Source organism: Cyprinus carpio, chromosome A1 (assembly GCF_018340385.1).
Source record: "Cyprinus carpio isolate SPL01 chromosome A1, ASM1834038v1, whole genome shotgun sequence".
Lineage (NCBI taxonomy): Eukaryota > Metazoa > Chordata > Actinopteri > Cypriniformes > Cyprinidae > Cyprinus > Cyprinus carpio.
The window spans coordinates 7,928,620-7,945,704 of NC_056572.1; the positions used below are offsets into that span (position 1 = coordinate 7,928,620).

The 17,085-nt window shown below is 33.0% G+C and overlaps 1 protein-coding gene across 2 annotated transcripts; it reads left to right on the plus strand.

The window, feature by feature from the left end:
• Positions 1-1,369: 1,369 nt before the first annotated feature.
• Positions 1,370-15,920, plus strand: LOC109100636 (MICAL-like protein 2). 2 transcript variants are annotated; one of them, XM_042734822.1, is made up of 18 exons: positions 1,370-1,811; positions 2,652-2,700; positions 4,460-4,601; positions 4,958-5,106; positions 5,354-5,481; positions 6,266-6,718; positions 7,675-7,998; positions 8,224-8,390; positions 9,478-9,526; positions 10,035-10,179; positions 10,240-10,345; positions 11,482-11,549; positions 11,888-12,005; positions 12,664-12,766; positions 12,858-12,931; positions 13,191-13,305; positions 13,656-13,702; positions 14,839-15,920. In XM_042734822.1, the coding sequence occupies exons 1-18, from the start codon at positions 1,669-1,671 to the stop codon at positions 14,919-14,921; spliced, it is 2,463 nt and encodes an 820-aa protein (XP_042590756.1). In that variant the 5' UTR covers positions 1,370-1,668; the 3' UTR covers positions 14,922-15,920. The 2 variants fall into 2 exon arrangements, with proteins under 2 accessions (XP_042590756.1, XP_042590702.1); XM_042734768.1 differs by having other exon boundaries at positions 10,035-10,345.
• Positions 15,921-17,085: the final 1,165 nt, after the last annotated feature.

The following is a 17,085-nucleotide window of genomic DNA, read 5'->3' on the forward strand; positions in this document are numbered from 1 at the left end:
ATTGTAAAAGTCTATTCATTTGATAATGTATTAATTAAGACCAAAGACTACTAAACATAGGCACATGTTAGTGATTAAATGGGAACAGAAAACAGAATAGTAAGTCCAGTTTAAAAGTTGGTTTATACCTAAAAATGTATACGTTTATATATTAAAATAGTTAAAGGTCAATCATGTCTAAAGCACATGCCTCAGTTTTTTGTTTTCCTGCAGTGTCAGCGAGATTAGACAAGTCCAACTACACCTAGAGCACTGCCAACACAGACACACCCAACTGCATGAACATTGACCTGTCATAATGCAGCTACCGCTGGCTGCAAAACAGGAATATAGACTTTAACAGGTTTATATAGAAATATGGATATAATGTATGCACACTGCAATTCAATTTAAGTCTTACATTGTGCATCAAATTATTTGGACACTTAAGACATGCTGCATTCAAAATCTGAATTCAAAATGAAATATCAAACAAAGTATTTTGACACTTTCTGGTTGTCAGAGGTTAGCATAACATGTTCATAGACTAGAGCTGGGCTACTGTACATCCAATATTATTGCAATATTGCAAATGAATACCACTGCCACTTATTCTATGTGATGTTTGATGTGTTTCTTTGTAGAAGTTGCTTTGTTGTTGCAATAACCACAACTTCTTTTTTTAATTAACTAGTGTTAATTTAGCAGAAAACAATTTTTATGTACTTTCTAACAGCTGTTCTATCCAGATCATGTCTTTTTCATAAGGGGCAAAAAAAAAAAATTTATAAAAAAATTATAATAATAATCCCCAAGAGCAAATGGAAAATATTGACATATACAGTATATTGCTTCTATGTGTGTGTGTGTGTGTGTGTGTGTGTGTGTATATGTGTGTACACACACACACACACACACACACACACACACACACACACACACACACACACACACACACACACACACACCACACACACACACATATATATATATATATATATATATATATATATATATATATACATATATATATATATATATATATATATATACACACACACACATATACATATACATATACATATACATACATATACATATATCACCCACATATACATATGAACAGAAATGTTTTGGTAACTTGTGAGAACTTGGAACATTAATACGGAAATCACCCAGTAGGCTACCACAGTATATATCAAAGTACCATGTCATACCATCAGGTACAGGGTTGCCAGGTTTTTCACAACAAAACCCGCCCAATTAATACTCAAAACTAGCCCAATCCCGTTTCGGTGGGGTCCTCCAGTAAAAATCCCGTTCTGGGGTAAATTACGCGCTTTTCACCGTTGTTCCCCTGGTAAAATTCGCATTCCAGGGGCTAAATATCACGGTTTGGGCTTCAGCCCGCGGCAACAGTGTTACAGTAAGTTAACCCAATTCCGCGGAAAAACGACTTGGCTACACTGGTCAGGTAGCATCTGGTACAGTTTTTCTAAGGAAAGTCCTTAAAAGCGTTTACCTTAAACTCCACCCATGAAGACGTCATAACTTTTCCCAGGAGTTTCAGGGCTTTCTCAACTTCAGCTGACGGTGAGATCACTTGGTGTGGGTGAGCGTGGAAGGAGGCAATTTAAGATTCCGTTTTCGGTTTAAAGCACTAGTCCCGGCTTGAATCGTATTTGCACCATGGCTGCTGTGAAGGCGCTTCAACAGTGGTGCAAAATCCAGTGTGACGGATACCGGGACGTGTCGGTCACCAACATGACCACATCTTTCAGGGACGGTCTGGCTTTCTGCGCTCTGATTCATAAACACAGACCGGACTTGATGTAAGTAACAACCCCCATACAGCAAACGAGAGCGCGGTTCGGTGCTGCATTGTGCTCAGAAAAACACAGCTTCTGCACTTCGGAAGAAAGTTTAAATGCTCAACATTCAAACGTAGAGACTGTTTACACTTTATAGCTAGTTTCAGAATTTAGACCATTTAGAACTGTGGTTCAAAACGAAAGACATTTTTTGACCGTAGGACGAGGACATTATATCTTTTAGTAGACTACTTAAGAACTTGGAGAGCATTGGGTGGTATCAGTAGAAGTTTCATTAGGCTACTCAAGAAATACGATGAGAACATTAGAACTTTTAGAATTTTTTGAGTGAAGAATTTTAGAACTTAGAAAAAAAAGTTGAAAAGTTTAGAACTTAGGAAGAGAACGTTGATACTTTTAGTAAGATGAGATGAGTTAAGATGAGACCATCAAATGTTTAGTAGCCTGCTTTATGACTTAGGATAAGAAAATCACAGTTTTTGAATTTAGGAACAGAACAGTGAAACATTGTTACATTAATACTTTATGTATGAATATTTGAATAAGAATATATTGACTAAGAATTTCGAACTAGAAGTTGGAACTTTTAAAACTTTGGATGACAAAACTATTAAACTCTATTTTAGATTTTGGGCAACAGATTTTGTGCTTGAAATACTCCAAATTACACCTATAACACCGTTACTTTAACATTCTAGTTGTTTCTAATTGAACTCCTGGAACTTGAGTGTTGACATGACAGGCTACATGCTTGTTTGTATTAGTGTCAGATTTACATTGTTAATATTTGGCATGGGAAAATCCCTTTTCTGTTTTGTCTCATTGTTTTCTCTCTTGCAGAGACTTTGATTCTTTGAGCAAGGAAAATATCTATGAAAACAATAAACGGGTAAGATTGTTCACTTTATAAAATGAGCTCTTTGCTAACTTTAAGGCCTATCACTTCTTTCTATAGTTGCCATTACCATATCATTTTACATTTAATTTATCAATTTGGTTGTAGCACAACTTAAATTGAGTTTTTGTTTTTATCGTTTGAAATCATAACTCTCAAAAATAGTTAACCATAGAGTTTTCCTCATATGACAAATAGATCATCAAATTGAACATCAAGTACATGAAAAGCCAAATTAACATTTGGTACAGTTTCTACTCTCTATAGGATTCTTCAATTAACTACAAATTTCTTGGAGGTTAAAAAAACATACGTTCTTTAGAATAGTGTTTTGATTTATGGGTTGTTTAAAGCATTTATACATACTTTTTTTTTCTAAAGATAAAAAGTTCTTTGTGTAACACAAAAATGCTCTACTTGGCCTTGGCTTGTAAGTTTTTGGTCCTTTATTTCAGGACAGTAGAGCAAAACAACTGAATCTGCTTAAAGTTTTCTGGGAAATGCCTTCATTCTGTAAAGATCACAACCCCATCATGATAACAGTTAGCAAGTTTCCTAGACCTCTCAATAGAGCTATCTGACCTATGTGTGGTTGACCAGGGTTAAGATGTGAAATAGCCGCATACTCAAGGCCTATTCTTGTGGTTTCTTCTGTTTTTTTGCAACAACTGAGTCACATGTTGTGCTGTTGTAGGCCATTATAAATCATCATCTGCACACTCTTACGTTCCTGTTTCCATGGAAATGGAATGCTGTCCAAAAAGGGCGTTGTTGTGAAAGAGAGGGTAGAAAAGCATATTGAAAAGTGCTGCAAAAGAAATGCTAAGAGCTTTGTGTGCATGTAAGGATAGCTCTCTTTCCAAACAGAGCTAGTATGAAAATGAAAGTGTTAAGATAAGGTAATGCATGGTTTACATGGTGAAGATTCAGTATCAGGTAAAGAGAAAGCTGGCACAGACTAAGAGTTCAACCTTTTGTTTCTCATCCACAGTTTTAGTAGTGCAAAGGGAATGAAATGTTTTGTCTCCTCTTATCACTGTGCACTTTTATATATGAGAACATACAGTACAATGTGTACAAAACATATATATATTGGCATGAAAGTTTTAGTTATGATCCATTGCGGTTCCCAGTTTTTATGTTTAGATTTGTGGTCTTTGAATCACATTACCTGTTGAATCTTTAAAGAGAAATACATCCTCCTTTATTCCTCTAGATTTTATCTTGATTTTCTCTCTCCATGTTCATGTCTGCTCTTGTTTATTTTTGAATGAGTTTTTTTTCTTTCTCCCAAAGAAATCCAGGCCAAGTTCACATTTTTGTGTGTGCATAATGGCATGGGGGAATTATAGTTCTACCACTCAATGCCTCTGGATGGAAAATCACCACAGATCACAAACTTTTGCCCAACTGTTTATCATTATAACAATGAACTATACATGAGCTAAAAGCTGGTGTAGTGACATTCACACCATACTGACCAGACATTCTATAATGAAAAAAAAAAACACTCACTTTTGCAGCCTGTAGATATCAAACATGTCTTTAAAATCTAGGACTTGGAAATAGGGGTATATCCATTTTCAAAACTCATTCAGGAAATCCTCTTATTGTTCTGCAACACAGATGTTCCAGATATATTGTACACACTCACTGAAACACCTTTAAAACACCAGCTAAATTACTCTTGTATAATTCTTATTGTCCCTCACATTAACTTACATTTAAATGTATTTATTTAATTTTTAACCAGGCTTTCGAGGTGGCAGAGAAGGAGTTGGGTATACCTGCCTTGCTGGATGCTGAAGACATGGTGGCTCTAAAAGTGCCTGATCGCCTCAGCATTCTGACCTATGTGTCCCAGTACTACAATTATTTCCATGGACGCTCTCCTAGTAAGACATTCACACACCCCCAACAAATATCAGTGCTTTCACCGCATATAACTGTTATTCACCCAGTTTACAAAAGTTATGATTGTTTTCAGACATATGGATATCCAGAGGCCATAAAACAAAACATAATCTTGTTCAAATCTATGTTCAAAAAATATGGTATAAATAAAGGATAATATAAATGGTAGTATAATGTGAAACCGTAAGAGTTTTACAACCCTGCACACAGTAGTAAACTACATTTTTGCAAATCCATTTGGTGCCACACAAATTACACCCTTCACTTTTAAACTTAATTAGCACTTGGTCATTTTTTTTTAGCATTGTTAAAAACATTTCACTGTGTGAATGTGCAGTTGGAGGTATGGGAGGGATTAAAAGACCAGCTGAAGAGACTAATGAAGCACCATCTGAGAAGAAGAACCAACCCATCACGGCTAAAGTTTTTGCCTCACCTAAACCAGCCACAGAGAACGTGACTCCTAAATCAGCAGATGATAATAAGGTACATTACACAACTCTTCTGAGCTCACATAGGAACTTTGGCTGTTCTGTATTACTTGTGGAGTGTGTGTAATGCAAATTCACGGGCAGATAACAAACCTTGTCTTAGGTTACATAATTCAAATATGATAACTTATGGTAAATATAGTTTTAAACATATCCTACATTGAGTTTTTTTTTTTTTCACAGTGTTTCATGACTAACTGATCTTTTTGTGTATTTATTTATTTTTTGGGTTTTATTTCCAGAGAGAAGTTTTGGCTGAACGTGCCAATAAATCAACTCTGAGCAGCAGCTGTAGTGTTTGCAACCAACATGTTCACCTTGTGCAGCGCCACCTAGTGGATGGGAAACTGTACCACAGGAACTGCTTTAAGTACATTTATTTAGTTATTTATTTATTCATTTTTTGATCCATTGACCCTTTTATTAATTTGTTAAAAAAAAAAAGATTAATAGAAATTAACTAATTAATTGGTAAAAAATGACCATACTACTGGTCAAAAGTTTGAAATAATGAATAATGTATATATAATTTTTTTTTATTTTTTTTTAATAAGTCAGTTATGCTTACCTAGGCTCCAAGGCTCATTTGAACTAAAATACAATAAAAACAGTTGTATTATGAAATTATTACATTTTATTATCAAAAGTGACAGTAAAGACATTTATAATGTTACACAAGATTTCTATTTCTTTCTTAACTTTCTATTCATCAAAGAATTCTAAAAAATGTATCACTGTTTTCAGAAAAATATTAAGCAGCAACAGTTTTCAACATTGATAATAAGAATAGTTATTTAATAGTTGAGCACCAATAATAATTGATGATATAATAATAATAATAATAATAATAATAATAATAATAATTGAATAACTGAGCATCAGAAACTGGAGTAATGGTTGCTGAACACTCAGCTTTGTCATCACAGGAATAGATTACATTTTTTAAAATATGTTAAAATAGGACACATTTGTTTACAGTTGTAGCAATATTTCAATGTTACCGTTTTTACTGTATTTTAATCAAATACATGCAGCCTTGGTAAGCACAAGAGACATTTTTCAAAAATATTAATTATTTTTATTTAATTTAGCAATGAAATGTTTTTGCTCTGTCAATCTACAGTCTCATTAGTTACAATCTCTCTATTCAACAGATGCAAAGAGTGTTCCACTATTCTTCTCTCTGGCACCTACAAGCCTGGAAAGGAAGCGGGCACTTTTATCTGCAAGACACACACAAGCATAGTGAAGCCTCTGACGGCCCCGACCACACACATCACAGTGGCTCCACAAAAAACACTGACCACTTTTATTAGCAAGACTGACCAGAATGCATCAGGTGGAGGTACTGGAAAAGCTGGCATAAAACCTAGCACAACTAAAGTTGGTTGGCTGGCCAATAATAGTGACCGTACACCCACCCGTGAGTTAGCTGTCATACCTACTCCAGCAGTTCAGCTCACGCCAGCACCAAAAACAACACCAGCACCAAAAACAACGCCAGCAGCAGAGACTACAAACGTGAAAACCTTCTTTAGCCCCAGAACACCCACAGAGTCTCCTAAACCTGTGTACAGTGTACAGAAGAACCAAGAAGCCAAAAAGAGGTGAATTACTTTCAGTTCAGTATTCTGATATTTTATTGGACCAGTGTTGTTATTGTTAAAAATCATTTTGGATAATTGTAATAAAATATTAATATAAAATGTAAAAAACAAAACAAAAAAACAATTAAACTTAACTTAAAAGAAAATTAGGAATGTTACCTTGGTAAACAAACTAAAATCAATAAGTGTAAGTTAAAACTAAAATAAAAATTAGCTATATAAATATGAAAAAATGACTAAGAACACAACAAAAATATTAAAATTTAAACTAAATTAAAAAACTTAAATAAAGTCTCTCTTTCTCTTTCTCTCTCTCTCTCTCTCTCTCTCTCTCTCTCTCTCTCTCTCTCTATATATATTTCTCTCTCTCTCTCTCTTTTTTTTTTTTTTTTTCTATATATATATATATATATATATATATATCTCAGACTGATTGAAGTGTATTTAAAAAAAAAATGTTTATGCATGTAATATGAGCTGATATGGTACATATCATCTTTTATTTATTGGTATGGCTCAAAACTGGACATATCGGCCAATACTGAATAGCGCATTTTCATTGCCCCGTTTTAGTTTCTCTTTGCGGTCATCCAATGCTTATTTAAAGTTAATATTTCCGAACTTTAACAATTTAATAACACTACAGATTTCAAAATGAATATCCATTTTTCATACTGTACATTATGTTGTGATGCCTAAATTCACTGTATAATTTAAACCGATTTATTTTAGTTTTTATTTTTTCAGTTTGTTTCAATTTTTTATTTTGAAATTGATGTTGTTGTTTTTTTGTTGTTTTGTTAATTCATATTATTGTTGTTGTTGTTATTATTTATACATTTATTTACACATTTTAATTTTAGCCTTTATGGTGATCAACCATAAAATGACAATGGTAGGCTTATTGTATTGACCAGAACCTTTAAGGTTGTTTTTATTTATTTTTTCTTGGATAGATTCTTTGAGTCTAGCAGCAATCCCAGCAGTGCTGTGCCTGCCAGTAAGAACACCTCATCATACACCTCAACTATAACTGTGAGTACAGCAAGTGTTAAAACTCCTACACCAGAAAGCACAATGCCTAGAGTCACTGCAGGAGCCGCAGCTGGTAAAGGTAGAGTCCTGCTGCGGGTGGGAGACTGGGCAAAAACACAGGACTCAGAAAAAGAGAAGGAGAATGCAAAGGAGAAAGCCAAAGCTGTGATCGGGAAGATGGTGATGGAGGGTAAAAATAACAACAGCTTGTCTCCGAGTCTAGCTGGGCTGAAAGCAAACAACAGGTGAGCTACATTCACCTGCTTTGAGTGCATTACTTAGTTGGCAATTATTTTATGTTTTCACAGGGTGGAGGTGTACATGGGTCATAAATGATGCCGATTTATAGCCTTTATGTTATCAAGCCTGTTGAGTATTGTTTAAATTCATGGTTAAGTGTTTGTTGACATGTTTGTGTACAAATGCACATGCATCATTAACACAATCTCCTCTCGCTTTGGTTTCCATAGTAATGTTTCCCCTGAGGAATCGGGTGCTAAAGGCCCCTCAGGTAGGGTGCGTCTCAAAGCACTTGATACCAGTGTGGAACCCACTGCCCTCACTGCTGCTGCGCCATCCTGGAACAAAGATAAAACCTTATCCAGGCCTGTGAGCACACTTTCATCCAACAGCAAGGGTAAGGAAGACAAACTCCTATATTTATTGCCACCTGATACCTTAGGTTTTTAATGTAGATGTGTTCAACATCAGGATAAACAGCTTTTGATGGTTCTTAAATGACAAAATCTCTTTGTGGCATGTGGTGGACTTCTGAAATGAGAAGCAAAATCCCCCTCTCTGTGTTAGAATATTATTATTATTATTATCATTCTTTCTTTCTTGCTTATTTGATTGATTGATTGATTTATGGTAAAATTAGGATAAGTTTAAGATAAATGATGTTCCATTTACCCGGAAACTCAAAGTGTCTGATATGGTCATATTTTTGTAAGTTTATATTTACATTATTTTTTGCATCAAAATATCATCAAAGTTATACAACTTTTTTTTTTACATTGCTTCAATAATAGCTACAATTATGAACAGTGAAATGGTATAAATAAACAATAAAAAGCATATTTGCATATATCAAGCCATCAGAGGCCAGAGCTTTATACATAAACCTATATCTATATCTATATCTATAATATATAGATATATATATATATATATATATATATATATATATATATATATATATATATATATATATATATATATATATATATATATATATATATATATATGTATATATATATATATATATATATATATATATATATATATATATATTATATATATATTATATTATTATTATTATTATTATTATTATTATTATTATTATTATTATTTTATTTATTTATTTCAGGAATTTGTTGTATAGAAAGTCCAAAAGAACTGCATTTATTTGGAATAAAAATTTATGTCTTTAATGTCAAATTAGATTAATTGTATATGTTCTTGCTGAATAAATGTATTAATTCCTTTCAAACAAATATCTTACTGGCACCAAACTTTTGAATGGTACAGTAGTTGTAAGCCAAAAAAAACTTAATTTTTTTTTTATTTATTGCTAAAAATGTTATTCTAAGACCAAAATGTCTACTATGTCCAATTATGAATGAAAATCCTTTATATATATATATATATATATATGTATATGTGTGTGTATATGTATATGTGTGTGTGTGTGTGTATATGTATATGTGTGTGTGTAATTTCAGAAAACAGTGCAGCTCCATCAGACTGGAGGTCTATGCTCAAGCCTGTAAAGTAAGTTGTGCTCGTTTCTGTTGTTTTTCCAAATGAAACCTGCTTTTGATCTTTACTAATAACGTCTTGTACTTTAATATTTTTTTAATCAGACAGCTGAAACATTTTGTGTCATGGGCTTTCTCAGTAAAATCATTTAATAAGTTCTTCTCTAATATGATTTTTCCTAACCAAATCATCTCTCTCTTCATTGATTAACCGGTTTGCCAGACGGTCTATCCCTCCCAGTCCTTCACGCTCTTATGTGATTGGCTTTTTTGATGGCCGTGTTAACCCGCTGCGCCCAATAAGACCAGTAGTGGGTCGCATCTGAAAGTCCCCAGAGCAATAGAGCTCAGTGCACATGCAATTCCCCCATGAAGATTTTTCATCTGTAACTACCTTTAACTTGCCTCAACCTCCTAAACTTTCACCTGTCAGAGGTGAGAGAAGCAATGCAAAAGATCTAATAGCTCAGAAACAAAACAAAAAAGTTAAATATCTTTTAATCTCTTTTCCTTTTTATTAGAACTGTCGGTTCCACAGAAAGCACTGGCTCACCCTCCAAGAGCCCAGAAGCCGTTTCCTATCCACGGACATCAGGTCCAGCAATCTCTCAGACATCTGTTCCAGCACCATTTACCACAAACATCTCCATTAGCATCAACGCGCCCAGAGCTCCCTCTCCTAGAGCTCCCTCTCCTAGAGCTCCCTCTCCTAGAGCTCCCTCTCCTAGAGCTCCCTCTCCTAGAGCTCCCTCTCCTAGAGCTCCCTCGCCCAGAGCTCCCTCTCCTAGAACTTCCTCACCTAGTCCAATGCAAAACGGGCCTAAACCTAGTGGTAAGATCTTAGGAAAATGGGCTTGTTGTTAATTTGTATTTTTCAGCAATGATCACGTATAATTGTTTTCAATTACTTTGCAAAAATCATGAGGCAAAAATGTACCAATTAAAAGTTTATTATGTACCTTTTTCAAAAAAATTATCTGTGGGTTGATACTTTAATACTTTATCTGAAAACCAGTATTTTACTATTGTTTATATACTATTATAGTATTAGTATTTTGAATTAAACGAAGATATAAAAATATACAGTAAGCTTTCATTTGTAAATACATTTAAAAAAATAAATTTTGTTTGTTATTAGTTAGTTTTTTTTTTTTTTTTGACATTTTAGTACTTCAAACTATTTATTTAATTCAGTGGAATATTTCTGATTTCTAAGTTTAAGTTTGTTTTTTCATCTAATATTTGTGTTTAGCTTTATTTCAGTTTTTATCATTCATTCTATATATATATATATATATATATATATATATATATATATATATGATATATATATATATATAATTTATATGAATGAATATATAAATAATAAATATATAATATATAATATATATAATTAAAAAAAGATATATATATATATCTTTTTTTTTAACAATAATGGCACTGCTAAAAACTAGTAAAACTAATGAAAACTAGCTAAAAAATATTAAAATATATAAATTTTATATATATATATATATATATATATATAATAATGGCACTATATATATATATATATATATATATATATATATATATATATATATATATATTAATATTATTATTATTATTATTATTATTTTTTTATTTTTTTTAACAATAACGGCACTGCTAAAAACTAGTAAAATTTTGCTCCTTGTGTAAATATATTTTGATTTGATGTTAAAATGTTACTGTGATACGAGATCAAGATACTGATTAAGGATTTGATTTTTCCAGTGTATGATTACTATTTTTCACACATCAGGTTATGAACATAGTCTTACATTATCATGATCCAATGTCCAAAAACTGTGGTAATGCCATAATACTTTATGTAAGAAGTGTCAGGTACAGTCAAAGATGCGATACAATAAAGGAACACTGCATGCAGTACATTTGTTTCTTAGTTTCTCCATTTCATCAGTCCGTTTTCATCTCTCTTTCTTCCAGACTCCAGCAGTGGCAGCAGTGTATCTCCTGTTAGTCCCTCAGGGACTGAAACTCACAAATTGCACAAGGTGTGTGTCAAAACAATAATTACATGTGTTATCTGCTCTTGTGTATTTCTGTCTTCACTGATATGTGTGAGTGTTCAGGGATTACTTTGTCAAGGGGCCTATTTGGACTGTTTTGGAGAGTCAAAGAGTCAAAGGACCTTTGGGGCACAGTTATCTTTGAATAGACCGTTAGAATCAAAATAGAGGGACTTCAAAGTTAGCCCAGACTTGTGAACCATCTTTTCATTCCTCTGATAGACTAGAAAAACACTGTACAGATCCTCAGTGGTTTATTTTTTCCTTTCAAAGTCATTTGTGCAGAAAGTTTACATTTGACATTGTGTGTCTGTTTGCTTTAGCCGGGTTACATTCCCAAAGAAGACATTCAAAAAGAACTGAAGGAAATTGAGAAGAATATGAACGAGTTGGAGAAAAGAGGAGTAGAGCTGGAAAAACAACTTCGACAATGTGATGAGGGTCTGTACACACACACACACCTAAAAAAACAGCTCACCTTTTACAAAGAATGAATAGCTTTTTGTCAGATCCACTTGTCAGACACTCATATGACAAAGGAAGAATTATTTTACTGTCCCTTTATTTTGCCAAATAAATTTCTTCATATTATGAATTGTACAATTTACAACTTTTCACATTTCTATTTAAATATATCTATCTATCTATCTATCGATCTATCTATCTATCTATCGATCTATCTATCTATCTATCTATCTATATATATCATATAAAAATTGTTTACTTTAATTTTTTTAGGTATATATATTAGACATTTTTTCTCTAAAATCGTAAAATATTTCTTTTCTTTTTTTTTTAGCTCATTAAACTTTTTTAAACTCATTACAATGTCTAAATGAAACTGTTGATTATCATAACCGTACACTAATGAATTCAGAATTAGAGGATGTTTGTTTTAGAAGACTGTATTAGAGGTTTAAGCATTATTAAAACATGCATAGTAAAATGTAAGTGTTCCAAGACTAGATGTCGTCCTCTGGTGCTCCAGCAGATGGAGACAAATATTACAAATGTAGATTCTCAACTCTTAACTTTATTTGTTAGCCTAACTAATGCAATTAGGTTTAAAGGAATCTTGCATTTCTTGTTTTTTATTCAGAAGGACAAGAGGACACATTAATGAATGACTTAATGGTGGACTGGTTTACCCTCATCAGAAACAAACAGGTCTACCTGAGACGCGAATCCGAGCTTGTGTACATGTATGTATTACTGGAATGCTGATAGTGAATATCTTGTATATTTCTAAATGTGCATTAAACACTTTTGTTATCTGTGATTGTGTTATGATAGTGCCAAGACACAAGATCTAGAGGAAGAGCAACCCAGTGTTGAGGCCGAACTCAGGAAACTGCTGGACAAACCAGGTTGAAAAAGTCAAGCATCATTTATTTGCAGATGCCACTTGGTTTAATATTTTGTTTGTGTAAAGCAATGACATTCATACTTTTTGGGCTAACTATCAATGGATGATAAAGAAGCTAGACTGTTGTAAACACAAACAACTAACAGATTACATGATTTGATTTATTCAAGAGATCTACTTTTGTTTAAAAGCTTAAACGCTACATTTCACATTTGTGTAAGATTCTAATCTAGCTATAAAGTGCTGTTTCTGTCTTGTAGAGCATCTGAAGACATCTTGGGATCGTAAACGAGAGCAAGAGTTGATGGCCAAACTTGTGGAGATTGTGAACGATCGGAATGCCATAGTGGAGGGGCTGGATGAAGACAGACTGAGGTGTGCAAGACACATATCATATCCTATCATCCTTGCCCAATCATCAGTGGTTACATCAGCAGAAGTGTTGAAAGTTACTAGATTGTGATGAAAAGATAATAGAAACTTTAAGCTTTATAATACTATGCACAGTATGACCAGGTACACTTCATTAAAGTAATCTATATTTATTTGTTTATTATAAAATGCACATTATGACTAGGTACATTCATTTAAGTAAATGGGGCATTTATTATTATTTTTTTTTTTATGTATTTAGAATGCTACATTGATTAAACTGGTACAGTTGATTAAATGGAGAATTTATATATTTGTATTCATTTTGTTTAATTTCGTTCATTTATTTACAGGGAGGAAGAGGAGGATGAGCAGCTAAATAGGATGATGCAGAATCTTGGTAAGTATTATTATGTATGTATAAATAGCATCAGTACCTGAGAATTAAACAGTATTACATAATTTCCCCCATATGCTTTTAAAAACTGTGCAAAGTAAATATTTAACCTTTAAAAATAAATAACATTTTAATGAATTTAAGATGAATTGCATTTCTTGTAAAAGAGGTTTTTCAAAGATACGACTGTTTCTTATTTTACAACAAATTGCATTTCCCTAGCTAGAAACCGATTACTGTGCACCAGCTGGCTCTGATTTTAAAGAGGCAGAAATTTGCAGCCAACTCTATTTATTATGGTCCATTGGATGTCTGTTGGATGATTCAAAATGAACATTCCTTCCTCTTTGCAAATAATAAGAGGCTGGCAACAGAGAGACAGTTGTTTATTGTCACCATTTGTTCACTGATGGCACAGAGGATTATTATTGTTAAGGTTTAGTGTCTGTTTCTAGTCAACATGCTAATATAAACTGATACATTTGGTTTATAATTGTAAAGCTGATCGCACATGAGATTTTTACTCAAGGGCAACATTTTAATTAAGGCATTGGGATCTAAAGTGCTAAAAGCTCTGAACGTTTTCTAATAAAAACTTGCAATAATTGCATAATATTGATTGCACTTTCAACCAAGCAGTTCAGAGGTTCGGCAGGTCAGGCTGTTTTTCTATCTCTATTTCTATCTCTGATGCTGAAAATAAATTTAATTTTTGGAATAACTGACCATTTTTGCAACTGTCCGTCAACAGACTCAAAGTGCTATGAATCTTGGGAGTAATTGCTCCATGCATGTTTATATATATTTCATGACAACAGGAAAAGTAATGCAACCCATTTTGATTTAATGATCACTAATGGAAACCATAGATTTCTAGCCTTGGCTAATGATCTGCCTGCTTTTTCAATGCTAAAATGAGTTAGAATAAAATGTATAATTTACCAACCCAATTAAACCAATGCATAAATGTAGGCAAAAGTCATAACCATTTGCAATTCATGACATAAAAACTGCCAGAAAGCCCTGGAAGCGTTTACTGATGTTCTGTGGTCACCATTAGTTAATGACCTCTTGGTTTCCCTTGAAATGAACTATATGTACCTTGCTGTTAAGTATGTGTTTTGCTCTACCATTTGCAGATAAGAAGAAAGAAAAAGGCAAGAGAAAATCCATATCCCGGTGGTTTAGTTTAAAAAATAAACGGGCTTCCGCAGAAGACTGATCCTCTTGGAGGGTGTGTTATGTGTGTGTGTTGACCGAATGTTTCTGCTGCAGTTTGAGGTCAGATCACTAAATCAAAATTGCAGTTATACAGCCTTCTACAAATGGTATTTTTTCTGAAATCACATCATGTATTTTCACGCTCATATTTTTGCACATTTTTCATCTGTCTCCCCATCTCCTGTCTTTGTGGGTGTGATTTATGCATTTGTTAGCAAATGATTTGCACTTGAATCCTTTGTATAATGCCAATCGTATCTCTCAGTCAGTGTTTCATTAGGGAATTGAAAAGTGTTGAGAGAAAAGTCTTAAAGTCATATTGATTCATATTGGATCAAAGCTGAAAATGGACATGGGTTAAGGTCCGACCTAAAGTGTATTCACTCTCTGACACTTGACTTTTTACGAAGTATTTTTAATTGAGAATATTACTCATTTTTGCTGAAAACTTTTCTTTATCAGTCATTTTAATGCTGTGTTATCCTGGCATCTCAGCAGCAGGGGGCAGACAGTGACTGATTTCAGCCATAGGACACTGTAAGCCATCTCAACAACCTGAGAGAGAACTGATTTAATAGGGTTTTTTTTTTTTTTTTTAGAAATTTAGGACTCTTCATTTAAGTGCCTGTGTTGTTTCACTGATCACTAGGATCATGCTTTTAACCACTGCCCAGGTAGCTTTTTACTGATTTTTATTTTTCCTGTCTTGTTTTTCATAAAAATTTATTGTTTTCATATGATCTTCACTTTTTTCAAATGTTCTTGCTCTCTTTTCACTGTATTTGATTAAAGGGCTTAAGCATGTGTAACTGTTTAACTGTTTGCACCAAAGTGGTTGCCTAACTGTTTTTAATTTAAGCTAAAAGGTCTCTCTTTTTTTTTACCTAGTTCCCAGCATTTAATTTCAAACCTTTATATACTGTGTACAATACATTTTAATAGTCTACATGAATGCCTTTTTCTTTTTATGCCATCTGCAGTCATTAAATGAATGAAGAAATTTTTAGTTGCCTTTTCCCTTCCATTAGCAAAGCACAAATTTGTTTGCATACTTTCGTTTCAACAGAATTGCTGTGTAAGCATTACAAATGACTGTGTAATGAATGCACACCTTTTAGGAATAATTGTTGTTATTTTTCACCAGGACAGCAAATCTGAGCCTCTGTTATTTCTAAATAAGTGAAATGCCATCTTTCATAATTTTTATATAATGGTAAAATCCATTTTAATTGTAATATTGTTTTATACATATAAAATACATATTATATTAGATTTTATTTACAACACTAAGATTTTTAAAACTGTTTTTGAAAAAGTCTCTTAAGCAAAATATTTTAAACCCTCACAAATACAGTAAAACAGTAATAATGTGAATTATTGCATTCTAAAATAACTCTTTTCTATTTTAAAATGTAACATACCTATGATGGAAAAGCTGAATTTCTTATCAATGTTGCTGCATAATATTTTTGTGGAAACCAAGATTTTTCAGGATTCTTTGAATGGAAAGGTCAAAAGAACAGCATTTATTTGAATTTTCTTTTTTTTTTTGCAACAACATTAAAGTCTTTACTTTTTGACATTATAATGTGTCTTTGCTCAATAAAAGCTTAAAAACATTCTAACTGACGGCAACCTTTTGAAATATATGTGTATGTGGACACTGGAAGGAAAAGGCTTCTCCTTTGTGTAAAATATCATGCTTTTTAGCTCATCATGTCTCCTGTATGGATGATCCGACTATATTGACACTGCATTAAAATGCCTGAACAACTAAAAGTAAACACTCTTGGAAAACACCTAGCAGTGCAGAATCTTTAAATAAACTGAATGCTTGGACTTCTTTTGGAGATTCTCTATGAAACTGACTACACATTACATCTGTGTATACTTACCTGACCAAGATTTATCTTAATAATGTATGGTAGCATTTGTGTGTCTTGCAGTATGTGTTTGCAGGCTTCTAATGCATACAAATTTATTCCTATTCTGTCTCTGTTTGGCTTTGTCAAAAATCTGGTACGACACAGATTATAGAGCATGTGAGACCACAAGAATAGGAATGCTAACATATGCTAATGTATGTGTTGACATTGTCAGCGCTGATATGGTGAGTGGATTACCTGTGTTTCTTTCCATCTGATCCACTGAAAGTGTCTACAACC

Bases quoted from the DNA above. Each gene is read 5' to 3' on its own strand.
- LOC109100636 (XM_042734768.1), top strand. From the start codon at position 1,669: ATGGCTGCTGTGAAGGCGCTTCAACAGTGGTGCAAAATCCAGTGTGAC. The intron at 1,812-2,651 runs GTAAGTAACAAC...TCTCTCTTGCAG, and splicing joins AAACACAGACCGGACTTGAT to AGACTTTGATTCTTTGAGCA. The intron at 6,719-7,674 runs GTGAATTACTTT...TTTCTTGGATAG, and splicing joins AACCAAGAAGCCAAAAAGAG to ATTCTTTGAGTCTAGCAGCA.